Here is a 16,332-nt window from a genome sequence, read left to right on the forward strand (position 1 = left end):
GTATTATATTTTGATTCATACCGAGTTTCAACATGATAAATACCATAAACAGAAAACCCTCGGATGCAACATCTGTCTCATTAAAACCATCTTCATATCTACAAACTACAATAAACTACTAGAACTATAAAATACTGGTGTATTGTTGAAGTTTAGTTCTGGCCATGGCGTCCAGCATCAGGGTCTCTCATCCAGATTTAGTCTGATCTTCCTCCAGTCTTCTTCCCAGCATCTTCTCTAGGTCAGGTTTAGCATCCACTGAAGTCAGCCTCCTCTGGGAAAAATAAAGCTGCATTTTTTACAATTTTAAACAAAAAAAAAAAAAAAGCTTAAAATGTATCAGAATGAATAATGTGATGATTTCATGTCAGCTTTGAGATCGATAATTTTCATGGTTTGTTACAAAATATGATCCTGAGGATGAAGCAATTCATGTATTTAATGTATTTCAGCCAAAAGTGGGCCTCAGGTCAGTTACTTCTCCAGTCAGCAGCTGGAAGCAGCAGTAACATGTTAATAATGTAAAACGAGCTGTATTTTCTGTGAAGAACCTGCAGGCAGAGTGGAGGGATTCAGTCAGTCCCGTCTGGGTTTATTTCACTATTTTAACAACCAGCTCTCTCCATGTTAGTCTTTATTTACACTTTGCCAGAGAAAAGTGATTCTACAGTATCTACTTTAATTAGAACATCCATAAGAGAGACAAAAAAAATCGGACATCTTTTCCAGTTATATTGTGTTGGATTTAGTTTTTAAATCATCCAAGCATTGTGTGTGAGAGCGACATGTGAGACGCTTTTAACAAATCAAACCGTTCCTCACCATCAGAAACTCGGTTAGTCACTTTGAAAGTTATTTCTGTCACAGTGACAGAGGAACCTTCCAGAATTTCCCAGTTTGGCGTTACAGTTTTTCTCAAATGCTAAAACACATTTCACAAACGTTTCCTCTATGTTCCCCAATGTCTAAACACAACACGCTTTCCTGAAGCTGCATAAACACAACCACACCTTCTCGCTTCAAAACTCAAACTTTCACACCAAAAGAGCAGTTCGAAGCTTTCAAAAATGTAAACACTACACACATCTTTACACACTACAGCAGAACTATTGAAAACACGACGCTCAATTTGTGAGAAGGTTCTTTGTTTCATAACTGCCAAAGCATATTTTTAGAAACTTTACAGTAACGGATCGTGTTAGATCCCTGAGGATTAGGCATTTAGATTTGTCAGTTTCATATGAAGAGTATAAATCTACAGAAAATACTGCATGTACACTACTGGAACACACCTCAACCCCTTTCCTGAACCCTGTAGAGGGAGTAGGGCAGCAGACAGACGTTTAAAAACTGGTGGCTGTTGGTGGTGAGCCACTCTCTGATCTGGTTTGTTCTGTGGAAGCGGACATCGTCCCAAACGATGTGCGGGCCCAGGATGGGGTTGTTGGCGGTCCAGGAGGATGCATTAGCAACAGGTGTCTTCAGTTTGGAGTCGTTGTGTGTAATGAATGACGGCACGTGTGTTCATTGTGTCCAAACATTGCTGCCTGTGGCGAGCATTTTGCATCACATGAGCTTTCATTTGAGAATATGAGCAGAGGTTTTTTTTTTTGCAACTTGTGTTTTAGCAAGGAAAAAAGAGTTTAGATTTATGAGAACGGAGGATTGTGTTTTGTGAATTGTGTCTTCATGTGAAATGTGTTTATGATACTGGCAAATGATGGCTGGAGATGTGTTTAGACAAGTGGTCATTTGGTTTAGAAGATTGGCTTTTGTGTTTTAGCATTTGAGAAAAACTGTAATAAAGTGACGCTCTGTACTCTAACCTGGCAGGACTGAACCATCCTGCAGTGTCACCACACTGAGGGCCACAGTGGAACTGGAAGTCTGACTGTTTCTCTTGAAACAGGAAGTGACCACAAACACCAAATCTTTCAAGTTTGCCAAAAATCTGAAAGTTGTATTCATTCTGCACAACAACAGTAACAGCTCAGCATCCTCAGAGCGGATTCTCACTGGTTATACTGATCATGACATCAACACTCTATCCTCCAATCCCTGCTCAGCATGTTTGCCGGAGGTGTAAAATGTATAATTTGGTGACACAATCATCCATATTGGTCAAGTTTGTGCATCTTTATTGTAAAAAGTAATACTCAGTTATTGATTACGACGGCCATCTTGAAAAAATGGGCAGCCATGTTGAATTTCAGGTGGTCAGTGTATTTTTCAAAAAAGCAGCGCCTCAGGAGTATTTGTGCCAGGTTTGTATCTGCTGCACTGCTGGGTGTGCCGTTCACTTTCTGGTCGTATCACAGTCACACTGCAGTCTGATGGAGGAGGCGTTTAAAATGTAGAGTGAAGAAATCTAAACTGAGCATAAAGACCTGCAGTGTGAACGCAGTGGTCAGCTGGTCAGTCGGCAGGACGGTTGTTGTCGATCATCTGACTGATGAGTTGGTTGATTGGTCATTCGGTTCCCTGTGGCTCTCTGTCGATATGCAGACACCATGAGCAGAGTGGAGATGAAGTACAGACAGAAAACCACCAGGTGACAGAAAACTCTGAAGGCGGACTGGAGAGAGGCCATGTTGACAGTTTGGATATCTCTGCCAGAGTCGTACATGTTTACCGAACGTCTGGCTTTTCTTTTGCAGACAACAAGTTCTCGCCACCTCTCGTTTCTAGGAGGTGAGTGAAAATAACACAATGAATTCAGATTAAATATTAGATGTTCAGTGAGATTCAGACTCAGAGACTGAACCCAGTTACAGAAAAATCATCCAGTCATTTTATCTTCATCCACAGATCGACTTCAGCATGAGAATGAAGAGTGAAACACTGAATTAACATCTTTACTCCTTCAAATGTGGATCGCTCCTTCAGTTTTGGATGATTTAAAATCATTTTGGGATATTGAGATGTACGGTGATGTGAAATTTACTGATAAATTACAACAAACAATTAGAAAGATACACAAAGAATATCAACTGGATTAAAAATAAAGAGATTAAGCTTCACTAAAAAACATGCAAAACCTGTAAATTGGAAGTAGAAAAATTCTTAGATCAGTATCAGTATCAGATGTGTAATCTGCACAACGATGGAATGAATCAGTTTGTCTAAAACAAAACCTAGAATTCTAAAAAAAATAAATAAATAAAAGTGTTTTGGTCATATCTTCCTAAATCTAGCCTAGCGTTTCTTTGTTTGTCTTTATCACATGTAACACGTTCAGTCAGCCCATCAGAAGAACAGCCCTTGTTGAATCTGGTGCAGGTGAAGCAGCAATACTTCCTGCAGCCTGCAGGTGGAGCCATTCAGCTGATGAGCGGAGTTTAGATCCAGCAGTGCAGAGACAGAGGAAACCTGAAGCTGTGCTGCGTTCAAGGACCTGTGATGTGCTTCATGTAAATATGTTCAGTCATGCTGAGCTGTGGAGCTGCAGGAGGAGTCCTGCAGGGCCTGGTGAGCTCAGGAGGCTCCGGACTCAGCAGAGATCCTGGAGGAGAGTTTTCTGAAGCGGTGCCCAACTAGAGAATCACTGCCTCTACAAGCTGTGACTCCAGTCCACCTGATTTCAGTATCAATGCGATGAAGGACAGCAAACGTTTGACCCTGACGTGATTTGAACACACAGCCTTCTGATCTGGAGTCAGACACACTGCCATTGCGCCACAAGGTGCGGCGTGCAGCTCGCCGCGGAGCGGTGCAGCGTGCGGATACAGCGCCCGGAGCGGTGCGGCACGGTGCCTGCATCCGGTGTCAGACCGGGGGGTGAGGAGGCACGGAGCAGCGCGGTGCCTGCATGCTGCGTCGGGAGCCGTGAGTGGGGTGCTGGATGGGCCCCCCCACCTTTTGTCAACTTTGTTCAACTTGTGGAGAGAACTGTCTCTTTTGATGCCAGTTTCACTTTGATCCACAAGAAGATCTGTGTTGTAGTTGACTTGATCGTGGATTCATGCAGAATCCTCAACAGTCTGAACCTTGAGCCCCTCTCTTTGTACCCGACACCATCGACACCCACTGTTTGCAGCAAAGCTTTCTGTGTGACCAAGGATGCTGTCCAAGTCCAAGGTTGTCTCCGCAGACCTGAGCTACACCAGCCTTTACAAGACCTGTGAAAGGAATAGTGTTCATCTGTATGCCCTCATCCTCCAGCTCCTTGATTTCGTTCACAATTGACTCAAGAATTGTATTTATGCCATATGTCTTAACGTCATCAGTTTTTTAATCTGCCAACAAAAAGTGAGACTTGGGACTTGAGTGATACTCTGGTGGCAAACCCTTGATAGTGTAGCAGAAGAACCCAAGCTGGTGAACTGAGGTTTTTGAGCCGAGGGGATTCACCATCTCACAGTCATCACAGTAAAGAAGTAACAGGACAGAGGACTCCTCTGACAAAAGTGTATTAGTCTGGTAGGCTGTACCATCTCTGAAATCCTCAAGGGCTGTGCTTTGCTGTTTTCGCCACTCAGTGATTTTTTCCACTGTGCCTGGACTTTCCAAGATGAGCTTCAGCATTTGTTTCAAGGGCAGCACCTGGAAAGTGTCCTGAATTGCCACTTGTTTTCCAGCACCTGTATCCTTGGTAGTTACCAGTGTGTAGGAAGAGCCAGGGAGAGGTACTGCCTCTGGCTGCACAAAGTATTCAGAACCTGTGAAGCATTTCATTTGTTTGTATTCGGACTCAAAGCCCTTGAATGGTACAGCAGCTGAATCAAACTGCTGGAGCAGTTCTTCACATCCAGGAGTTTCAGGCTGTCCAATACCTCTTAAAAAAGAAGCCATTTTGATTTTCAAACCATCAACTTCATCTTTGACTAGACTGGATGTGTGTCCAACAACATCTCTTATGGCACTATATTTCTGCGAGGGTTAAGACTTTAGACGAGCTAAGTGCAACTCTGTCTTGCAGCATGAGCTAACAAATGTCTCCTGAATGATCTTATTTGGTTAAATGAACGCTGACAACCAAGCTGAGCGAATTGAAAAAATGTTGATGTGGAGTGTACATTATGCATTACCCTCCGGGGGCTGAAAGACTGTCTGACATTCTTTCCTGCAGACTTTTAACACTTGATGCACAGGTAACCCATTATGTCCAGTCCTGTGATGCAAGGCGTACCTCCAATACATTTTTTAAGCTATGCTGGAACTTGAGGTGTGGTACAACGAGTAGGAAGAGGGAGGCCAAGCTGTTTTTTATCCAGCTGAAAGAAAATATCTTTGTTTATCTGTTGAGCTGCAAGAAACAACATGACATACACTGATGTGCAGGGAGGCAGGAGCAGAGAAAGCACTATTTGACAGAAATATGAGAATAGAATGAGCATGCAATTAGTTTATTTGTAGATTAATTCACATGGTATTTCACTTTGTGTTGGACATTTTCACATCCAAATGTTGGGATCAACTCAGCCAGGTTCCACTCTTGAAGCTTTTTAAGAAGCAAGAACTGTCAGAAACATAATCGTTATGAGCATTCTGGAGGTGATAATGGAATAAAACAACAAAACAGATTTAAGGACGTGTGACGACTGTGGCTTCCACTACGTCTGTTTTACTGTCAAACTGTATAAAACCTCATGACGTATCGTCACATTATGAGCTGCAGTTATGACGCTTTCAAGGGATTTTCTAAAATACTTCAGTTATTATATTATTGGCAAAACGTTGTTAGAGCTGTCACTGTAATGCGTTAGATGGATCCTCAGCATCACCTTCACCAACGTCTTCGTCGTGATCGCTGTTGAAAAGTGAATGAGTTACATGAGAACAGGATGAAAACTGTCACTTTTAGCCATCAAGGGGATTTGACTGATTGCTCTCCTCTCAGTATCTCACAGTGGAATCCTTCTCCAGCTCTCTCCTCTTCTCCAGGAACTCTTATTTTCTTTGAGTCCGTCCCGGTGAAACCTCCCTCTCAGCCTCCCACCACCTGTCCAGTCCACTTCCTCCACTTCTTTGCATTTCTCCATTAAATTAATCCTTCTTTGTTTGCAGCCTCCAACAAACCTGCTTGTCTTTCTTGCAGTTTCATCTGCTGGAAGGTTTTAACCATGAAAGAGTTTCCTCTTTCCTCTTTTTGACACTGTAGAAAATAACACAAGTCATTTTTTTAATAAAGCACTTGTTATGTAAAGAAATGTCAAAATACAAATACACAATGAAAGTGCAAACATTTGAAGCTACAACCAGAAAAAGGATTGAAATAAACATTTTTTCTCAAAAAGCAGTTTTCCACATGTGACCATACGATCAGCTGGTTCTCCTTGCTCCCCTCTGATACTGGATGACCACTAGCGCCACCCTGCTGCCCAGACTGAAGCTGCAGTATCCAGAAAGGTTTCAGAACTGAGCTCACTCAAACCCTAAAATTCCATTTTAAAATGTTTTGGAGAAAAGAAAAGAGAGAAAAGTTCAATTTAAGGAAGCTAGTTCAGCCAAAAACACTTCAACGCATTTTCCTGTAATGCAGTAGAAGCAGGATTTAGAGATTTGATTCCCACTGAGCTTCAGCCAGGCGAGAGAATTAAAGACTTAAATATTTCCATGACCCAAGCTTTACAGAATGAGGAAAATAATCCAAGAGACTGTCTGTTGAACCAGCCTCAGGAGGAGACTGTCCCTGCAGTTATTCTACTGTTTTCCTAGTAAAATCTTAAGGAAACAAAGAAATCAGTGTTGGATTAACTGAAACGATTCAAAAGGTATTTTAATAAAAGCTCTTGCAGGAGAGAGAGAAAATCACAGAATCAATAATCTGAGGCTGCCAGGAGTTGTCTACAATCTTTCTTCGACAGTTCAGCTTTTTATAGCTGTTTATAGGCGAAGAGAAGAAAAACATTTTTTAATTAAAAAATTGCGAAGCTTCAAGAAGTGATAAGACAGGTTTAGGAAATAAAAGATCTTAAGATAGGGCTGTCAGAGTTCATCCCATGATTAATTAATGTAGGATGAAAACAGATTAATGTTGTTAATCGTGGTTGATCACAAACGTAGGCTTAGGACTGTTCTTCAGTTTACATTGTATTAAGTTGGTCTACATTTCACTTTATTTTAAACTAAAATCCAACAAGGTCTAAAAATTAAAATCTTTCTCTGCGTTTGATTCCCGATCGAGACGCTGTGGTCAGAAATCATTCGCTGCAGGAAGTCTCCATGCTGAAACTTCAACAATGACTTAAAATCCAACTTTTGAACTGATGAATGCTTTATATTATGGGCTGGAAAGTGCCTTCAAATGCAAAACAACACAATTTAAAAAATAAAATTCAAAGTGTGATTAATCGCGATTGACTATGGGTATCATGCAATTAATCGCCATTCTAAAAAATTGATCCTTTGACAGTCCTCTCATAAAAGCAAGACGTGTGTCAAATGCTGTGTTGAGCAATACATAAATACGATGAAACATGGTCAGAATGAGTCACTGTTGCAGAGCAAATGTATTCAGTGTTGTGACTCAAGATCCATGTAGAAAGCTAAGTGACGACTTCAGAAGCTAATCTTCATGTTGGGAGCTCAGTTAAAAGACTGGGCTGTAAATGATGATGAGATTTATGTCGGCCTCTGGTGGCTGGATCAGGAATCCCACTGCACATTCAGAAGAAGATGAAAGGCAAACGGACAAAGAAATACCACTGAATTTGATGTTTGTTGTTTGTCTGCTGCTGAAGAAGTCCAGCCTGCCAGCGAAGATGACTTTGCACTTCTACTCCTCCGTCACAGAGCCCATCCTCACCTCCTCCATCACCGTCTGGGTCGCTGCAGCCACGGGACAAGGACAGACTGCAGAGAGTCGACTGCCTTCCCTCCATGACCTGTACACCTCCAGGACCCTGAGGCGTGCAGGCAAGATGGTGGCTGACCCCTCCCACCCTGGATAGACCCTCCCACCCTGGTCACCCCCCCCCACACACACACACACACACACACACATTAGTAACCGACAGTATCCGACTACACACTATGGACAATCATCAGCCCCATAAACATCACTGTAAATACCTTTGACCTCTGTAATCTTGTAATTTTTGTCAATTATGTTGATTCTTTAAATCCCCGCCATATTTATTTTTACTGTTGCTGCGATTTACATCTGTTCCTTCTTTTGTCTATGTTTGCACTTCCACCAAAACAAATTCCTGGTATAGGAACTTGGCAATAAACCTGTTTTTGACTGATTCTGATTCTGTCTGTAACCAAAAAGTGCAGCTACCAGCAACAAAAGCCAATGAGTGAAGGCTTTTATTTCATGGGACAGCTCGGGCTGTTTTCCTCCTCTTCAGTGAAATGATGGAAGATCTTTCCGTCGGCCTGCTTCATCCATGACACACTGATTTCTTGCTCTAGTCCCAACTCCTTCACTCGTCCATTGAACTGTAAAAACACACAAAGGCAGAAATCTTTTTGTAACTGAGTAAAACCACATGACCTTCAGCAGCCTTTAACTTCCTTTGTTTCCAGTTCTTCATTTCTAACATGTAAATAGTATAAATCTCATATAGCTCTCGGTCTGTGTCCTCAACCCCTCTGATGGTGAGAAACTTCAGGTCATGACCAAAACAATCTGTTCATTTGGATTCAGTCATGATCGAATCTGGACTTTTATGCAGCCATTGTTCCCATCAGCCAAATGAAATGACCAAAGAGCAAAAAAAAACCTTTCCCAAGTGAGAAACTGTTCATTGATGCCCGCTAATCTGTCTACAGCCTAGCTACACAGACATGTTTAGTACTCTTTAATTCTGTAGTATTAGCTCTTGTTTAATGATATATTTTGGTGTTTTATCGTTATAGTGTAATGTCTTTTGTTGAAAAGTTAAAACCAAGTTGAAATGTTTAGACATATACATAGACAAAAACAGTCAGACATATTTGTTGAGAAGCAGGTTTGTTTTCTCTTTGCTCCATTTCAACATGGCGGCCGTGCTGGCCTATTCCTCTCTGTAGAGACTGACTAGTTACACAGCGTCTCAGAGTTCTGGGACGAGGCTTTGCGGTAATTCCAGGAGAGATTATATCTGCCGGATGAGCGGATGAATCATTACCCATCCCAACATCTGCTTTTGAAGCTCCTCCTCATCCACAGAACTGTCCGATCTCTGCAGTCCAAGCTTCACAACCATCTTCTGTTTCACATCTGCTTCATGGAAATAGAAGATAGAGAGGGAAAGAGTGGATGGAAAACACTGAAGAAGCTTTCTGAATGTTGAATTACACATGAACCCAAACTCACCTTTGTAACAGACGAAGTACCACCTCTGTTCGCACTGATAATTGACCCACTGTCCTTGAACCGAACCAACGCAGACGGGATTGCCTCTCCCACGGGGGTAGTTGGGAGCCCAGTTGTCGAAAGAGACAACTCTCCCATCAGACCACTTCCACGCCTCTCTGTAGAGCCCGATCCAGAGGGGGAACTTGGCGCTCAGCCCCCTCACCTCTTCGTTCTCGGCCAGGTTCCTCACGCTGGCCAGGTCAGTGTGTTTGCTCCTGCAGAAGCTCTGAGCTTCATCCCATGTCTTCTCCTCGTTTACATAGACGAAGCTGGAGTCAGCTGGAAACAAACAGAGCGGTGGTCTGAGCAGCTGGACGGGATGCAGCCCTGGACGCTCATAGACTCACAACACTCATAATGTTTTCATTACTTTTGCTGTAGCAGACAAAGGTGTATGGGAAAGAACACGGCTGATCGAACCAAGTGCCAGACTCCGTCATAAACACGCAGACTTCATACATGGAAGCTTCATTGGGTTCACCATTGCTCCACCTCCTAAAACCAGCCTCTCCTTCACCGTAATGATCCTGGTCGTCCAGAGACCAGCGCCACGCCTCAGTGTCGGGTTGGAGTCCGATCCAGACGCTCATTCTCGGCTGGACGAGCTCAGTGAACTTCTCAAAGTCGTGCTCACTGTGCACCACGGCCAGGTCAGTGTACTTATCTCTGCAGTAGCTCTGAGCTTCAGGGAAAGTGAACGCTTGCTGAACGAGGATGTAGTCATGAGGGAAACAGGCAGGCAGGAAACACAGTCCTGTGGTAGCAAAACAGAGATTCACGCTGATGCAGAGTGACATTCACACCCACACCGGTCATCACTTCACCTCACATACATGTGTTTGGACCATGGGAGGAAACCAGAGTCCGCAGGCAAACATGCAAACGTTACCCAGAAACACCTTCCTCTGATCTGAAACCACAACCTTCCTGGTGAGAGTGCTAGCCACTGCACCAACGTGTATGCCTTATCAGATTTTTAAAACATCAATAGGGATGTCCGATATTGGTATTTTTGCCAATATCCAAAATGCTGATTATGTCCAACTTCAAATTCCTGACTCTGATATCTACTGATAACGATGCTGAAATAATTCCAGAACAGAGATATAACACAGGTAGGCATGCTTAAACTCCAAGGTGGAAGATGTATTTCGATGTTCAAGTGGTCACTTGTAGAAAGAAAGATATTTAGCCAATGGGAAGAAGGAACTACAAACATTTAAGACAAGCCACCGATATTCAGGAGAAGCTAACTTGCTCACACATCACACGTTCTATGAATACAGTATACCCTGAAGACAGTGTGAACTGGACGTCTCTCCTCCTACTGTCAGGAATGATGTGTTCATTCAGGATTTATATGGGACAATTTCTCCAGAAAGGAGTCTTGTGGAACAGTAACAGAGACGACAGCTTAAAGTAATGCCATGAATGGTCGTGAAGAAGGAAAACAGTGTGGCTCAGAGGTGAAATGAATGACTTGGACTGACCTGATATGACCATCAGATGAATTTCAGTCTGCCTCATTATTAGTCTTCAGAGGGATCGCCTGCACCTGGAAGAGGCAAAGGATGGTTAGATAATAAGGAAAATGATGATGATGATGATGATGATCATGATGAGACATGAAAAAAAAAATGAAAGTACAACACCCCCCAACCAAAAAACGGAATAACATCCATCCATCCATCAATTTTTTTTAGACCACTTTATCAGGGTTGTGGGTTGCTGGTGCCAACCCCAGCTAACCATGGACATGGACAGGTGAGGACAGGTGAGGACAGGTGAGGACAGCTGAGGACAGGCACACCAGGAGAGGACAGGTGATCATCACCAGTGATCATCACAGACCCACTCAAAACATTTCCAGCAGAAAGTTGTGTTTCTTCTCATTGGCGCTGAAGTTCAAATTGAATGTGGAAGAAAGGTGATATAAGTGACATCGGCATGGCTGTTCAAAGCAGACAAACTAGTCTGGATATCTCTAACCTGCTGATCTACTGGGATTTCCACACAGAACCATATCCAGGGTTCTCAGAGAATGGAGTGAAAGAACAGACTGGTTCAGGGGGCGCTACTGAGCCAATATGAAGTAAGTAAAAAGTAAGTAAGGTCCTGCAAACTTTTGCGCATTTCATTTTTAAAATTGACACATTCTTGTAAGTTTTCTTCATGCACTTGCCTCTCGTCATCCCTTGATTTTAAGGGACAGGAGAATCTGACTATATTTCAGCAATATGACCGAGAAACTCCAGAAATTCAACTTTGACGGCACGACGAACCAGGGGGCTAGCAGGACAAATATGAGGCTACAAGTAGCAGAGATGGAGAAAAATGAGGAGTCCCAGAAACCAGGAACGTCCCAAGACACGATTGAAAGCCTCAAAGCCCAAATCTTGATTTCTCTGCGGGAAGACTTAACACAAATCATCAGGGAGGAGTTCAAGAACACTTTTGCAAACGACTTTGTCGCACTCAAAACTGATGTCCAGGCTATCCGGTCTGAGCGAGCTAACAGCGCTTTGTCTGTGAGCGCTCAATTTGATGCTGTTGAAGCCGATATTCAACATGTCAAGAAAGATTTGTCCACTTGGTCAGATGGCACAACCATGCTCACAAGCGCTGTGAAAGAGCTTCAACGCGAAATTAAGTCTCTGCGCAACAAGTGCTAAGATATGGAGGGACGGATGCGGCGTGGAAACATACGCATTGTAGGCATCCCTGAATCTACCTCAAGTCACCCACATGAAGTGTCTAAAATACTCAGAGAAGTCTTGCAGTTGGACTGTGATGTAAAGGTGGATCGCTCACACCGCACACTCACTCCCAGGAAGCCAGACAACAGACCCGGGGTAATAGTTGCCAAGATGCACTATGATGGTGATGCTGTGGATATTTGGAGAAGAACCAGAGAGAATACCTCTCTGAAGTACAACGGCTGGAGAATCAGCATTTTCCCGGATTCCGCGGAAGGATATACCGGTGCACAGCGGCTGAGTCTATGGCTGCTACTGTTGTGCTCTGGTATATCCTTCCGTGGAGCACTGCGCATGCGCAAGTCTGTGTGTATCAAAATGTTATTTAACAGATTGAAAAGAAAACATGTTTTTTTAAATGTTTTCTAACCATTGGGATTTACTTCACGTGCTAATACGCCGTCCCCTGGACCACTGGAAGGAGGATTTTGTCCACTTTCGTCAGTCCGGCTCTGTCTCCTCTTCACCTCCAGCAGCTGAGCTAAGCTAACTACGATGCTAACATCTGTTAGCCAGGCACTGGACGCACAGACACAAAAAAGGTATTTATGAGCTTATCTCACTTTGTAAATGGTAGGGATTAGGCGTGGGTCCAAAATCTCCGGAGTATTGCTTTAAAGATCTAAAATTCATTCCAGATACACAATATTACCATTTCTTTCAAATATTGTTCACAAATCTGTCTAAACATCTTCTTCGCATTGAGTTTATCAGATTGTCAATTGTGGCCTGTGGAATGTTGGGCCACTTCTCTTCCAAAGCTGTGCGAAGTTGCTGGATATTAGTGGGAACTGGTACAGGCTGTCGTATAGGTCGGTCAGGTACATCCCAAACATGCTCAATGGGTGACATGTCCATGATTTTTGCCTCCAGTCTTCTTTCCCATGGAGGTTCTTGGTCACTCCGGCTACTCACGCTGTTCATCTTGTAGCCAAGCGTCTCTACAATAGCTGTTACTGTTGCATACATCAGCTGATTGGTCTCAGTGATTGTGCTGGTAGGGATAGTTAGCAGTGCTGTGTTCACATCTTCCATTAGAGATTCCGAAGGTACTTTATCATTACTTAGGCCTCATTCACACATACGCGGCTGTGCGGGCACGGATCTGACCGGGTTTGCACGGTGTCTGCGTGGAAAAGTCAGAACTGCATGCAAACAGATCAGTCCTTTCACACTCCACGAGTGGGGAACACGCATGGCCCGTTCAAATCCGCGCAGCGATTTCTAAATAGAAATCAAGTCTATTTTTCTGCGCGAACTTGAGCGGGCTGTGCACGGTGTCCCATTGAAACCAATGACATAAACGCACATCTCGTGTCAGCTAGGCTTTCTATGCATGTATTGAGCTCAAGTCTGCCACAAACTGATCACACAAGAGGCTTTTTCCAGGGTTCTGCTCCGTCTATTATTCGCGCGGCTTGGAGCGGGTCCCATTGAAAACAATGAAGACAGGGCCGAGTTGTCATATATGCAGATATATGTTAGTTTGAATTTACTACTTGGCGTAGTTGAGAGGAGCGCGCGTGTCTAGATACATATATCTAGAGATCTATATCTTTAGGTCTATGCAGTCTAAGCCGGAGCTACGGAAGCCGAATTGTGATGTGTGTTTTTGACTGCCGATCCTTTATTTACAATCTATGCTGCCGATCCACGTTTTTGGATGCCTGCTCTTGGGAATAAACATCCTTTCGCTCCCGAAACGCCTCTGGAATTACTTTGAATATATTGCACTAGTAGCCCATTGCCGCGGACAACCCGCTCACGTAGACCGTGCTGATGAGAAAGGGACGCCTGAACACGCCGCTCCAGCGCCCGTGACCGCGTGTGTGGGAATGAGGCCTTAGCTTTGGCAGCCAGAAGGATGTTGACTTCCCCCAGGACGTCATCATCTAAAACTTACTTATGGGGGGGGGGGGACTTGAATTGCGTAATGTCACAATAACACAAGCAACCCCAGTTTAAAACTCCTACATCCAAAATGGGAAAGATGCTTAAACATTTGTTACAGAGGCGGTCCTAGTGGATGTATGGAGGTCTAAATTTCCCAAAGACAGAAACTTCACATTCTACTCTAATAGACACGCATCATATTCAAGAATTAATTATTTTTTCACTACTAAATCTGAACTGCATAGAATCGAAGATATTTTGCCTATCACAATGTCTGATCATGCCCCTTTAGTACTACGGTGAGATATTGGCTTAATACCAACCTCTAAACAATGAAGACCTAATGCCTCACTCCTCAATGATAAAAAACTCATTACCCACATTAAAACTGACATTTAGAAGTATCTTGATACTAACAACACACCTGACATATCTCCTCTTGTATTGTGCGACTGTGCAAAAGCCTATTTAAGAGGAAGTATAATTTCCTACGCAACAGCAAAAAAAGAAAACAAAAAATGACTAAACAATTAGAATTAGTGGACAAAATCAGTGAATTGGAGGTCAGCAAAAACAGGGATTATTATCAAACCTTCTCACAGTTAAATTGAATGCAGCTCGTAAAGAACTTCAGGAGTTATTATCAGAAAAGGTTGAAGGTAATTTGCAATTTGCCAAGCAGCAATATTATGAACATGGAAGTAGAGCAAGCAGGTTCTTGGCTTTCAAATTATAGAAACAACCCTCTAATACTGTGCATAAATTAAAATCAGGAAATGAATTGCTAATCAAGCCTAAGGAAATAACTGAGACCTTTGCAAAGTGTTATAAATCTCTTTATCAAGATACTGACACCTGTCCTGATGCATCTAAAATAGACAACTTCTTACGAATATTAATGTCACAGAGTTGTCTGAAGCGGCTTCTGCTGATTTAGATGAACCAATCCAGGGCTGGGAGGTAAAACAGATTATTTCATCTCTTAAAAATAATAAATGTCCTGAACCAGATGGATTCATAAATGAATTTTACAAATGCTTTGCTGAAGAACTTACCCCATTTCTCTTAAATCCTTATCATTTCTCACTAGAAACAAAAACAATGGCAGCATTTTGGTCAGAAGCTACAATAGTTGTTCTTCACAAAGAGGGCAAGGACCCCACAGATTGTGGCTCTTACAGGCCATTATCTATGCTGAATGGAGATATTCGTATCTTAACAGCTATACTGGCACGTCGTTTAAATGAGGTAATATGTCACATTATTCATCCAGACCAGATGGGATTTATTGCCGGAAGGCTGTATGCAAATAATCTACGTCATTTACTTAATATTACATCCTACCAAAAAGAAAATAAAATGATTTCAACTGTTTTATCATTGGATGCCCAAAAGGCTTTTGACCGTGTGTCATGTTAAACATTAAGACTTCAGGTACTTGTCTGTCGCTTGCGATTGCGTACAGTCGAGTCATTGATGGCGTAAAAGTCCTTTTCTTTAGATCAGGTAATTGCTGTCATCTAGTATCTGATTGTAATTCTTTGTTTTCTTTGTTGTACTACAATATCTGTCTATAAAATTTATTTTGATGTCTTGTGTATTGATGGTAATTTTTGGCTGATAACACTTGACTTAATGCTCTGTGCTGTAAAAAAAATCCTAATAAAATTTAAGTTCTAAAAAAGAACAGACTGGTTGAAGAAGATAAAAAGTCAGTCAATGAACGGCTGATTCCAACCTGTAGTGTACAGCTAGAGCATCTTTTCCAGCAGCTGATGAAGACCACACTGAGTGTCCCTGCAGGAAGCTGAGGCTACACTTCACACAGAACCACCAGAACTAGACCACAGAAGGTCTGATTTGAGCTCAAGGCTTTTCTTTCACCACCGCTACCCAAACCATCCCAAGCCGGGTCCTTCACAGGGAGTCACCGAAGGCCTCCATCGTCTGTTTTTGTTCTTACCTGAAATAAACGTCAGTCACCAGAACAGTTGAAACAAAGTCTGACACGATCAGTTTAGTCCTGTGACTGCAGGGAAATGAGTCTGGTTTGAGATCTGAGTTCAACTACATAACTGGGTGGAGAATCAGTCAGTCATATTTGTTTGGCAGATCAGGAGAATGTTTGAATATATGAATTTGCATTTGAGGCATATTTGAGGACTCTGCTTTGAACATTATATGTTGTCAAGAAACACAATCTGAGTGGCACAGTTACATTCTCAGTACAGAGACCAGGAGCTTCTTTCACCATCAGTCCATGGAAAAGGTCCTAAACTCTGTCTAATGAATGAAATTTAGAATGTGTGTAAGTACAAAGAAATCTGTATTTATCAAACATGCATACGTGGGTCGTAAACACATCAGTAAACTCATCAGTGTTGATACACTCCACTT

The 16,332-nt window shown here is 42.6% G+C and overlaps 1 protein-coding gene across 1 annotated transcript; it reads right to left on the reverse strand.

Annotated features, from left to right (window-relative positions):
* Positions 1–7,960: 7,960 nt before the first annotated feature.
* Positions 7,961–15,957, reverse strand: LOC115387571 (macrophage mannose receptor 1-like). The gene is made up of 6 exons (XM_030090347.1): positions 15,899–15,957; positions 10,777–10,841; positions 9,657–10,040; positions 9,245–9,565; positions 9,057–9,148; positions 7,961–8,385 (listed from the first exon to the last, which is right to left on the reverse strand). The coding sequence occupies exons 2-6, from the start codon at positions 10,811–10,813 to the stop codon at positions 8,254–8,256; spliced, it is 966 nt and encodes a 321-aa protein (XP_029946207.1). The 5' UTR covers positions 10,814–10,841; positions 15,899–15,957; the 3' UTR covers positions 7,961–8,253.
* Between the last annotated feature and the right edge of the window lie 375 nt (positions 15,958–16,332).

The sequence above is a fragment of the Salarias fasciatus genome, chromosome 4 (assembly GCF_902148845.1).
Source record: "Salarias fasciatus chromosome 4, fSalaFa1.1, whole genome shotgun sequence".
In the NCBI taxonomy this organism is placed as follows: domain Eukaryota; kingdom Metazoa; phylum Chordata; class Actinopteri; order Blenniiformes; family Blenniidae; genus Salarias; species Salarias fasciatus.

Excerpts from the sequence above, each read along its gene's own strand:
- LOC115387571 (XM_030090347.1), bottom strand. The coding sequence starts at position 10,813 with ATGAGGCAGACTGAAATTCATCTGATGGTCATATCAG. Across the intron at positions 9,566-9,656 it reads CTTTGTCTGCTACAGCAAAA|CTGACTCCAGCTTCGTCTAT; the intron begins GTAATGAAAACA and ends GTTTGTTTCCAG. Across the intron at positions 9,149-9,244 it reads GTACTTCGTCTGTTACAAAG|ATGTGAAACAGAAGATGGTT; the intron begins GTGAGTTTGGGT and ends TCCATGAAGCAG.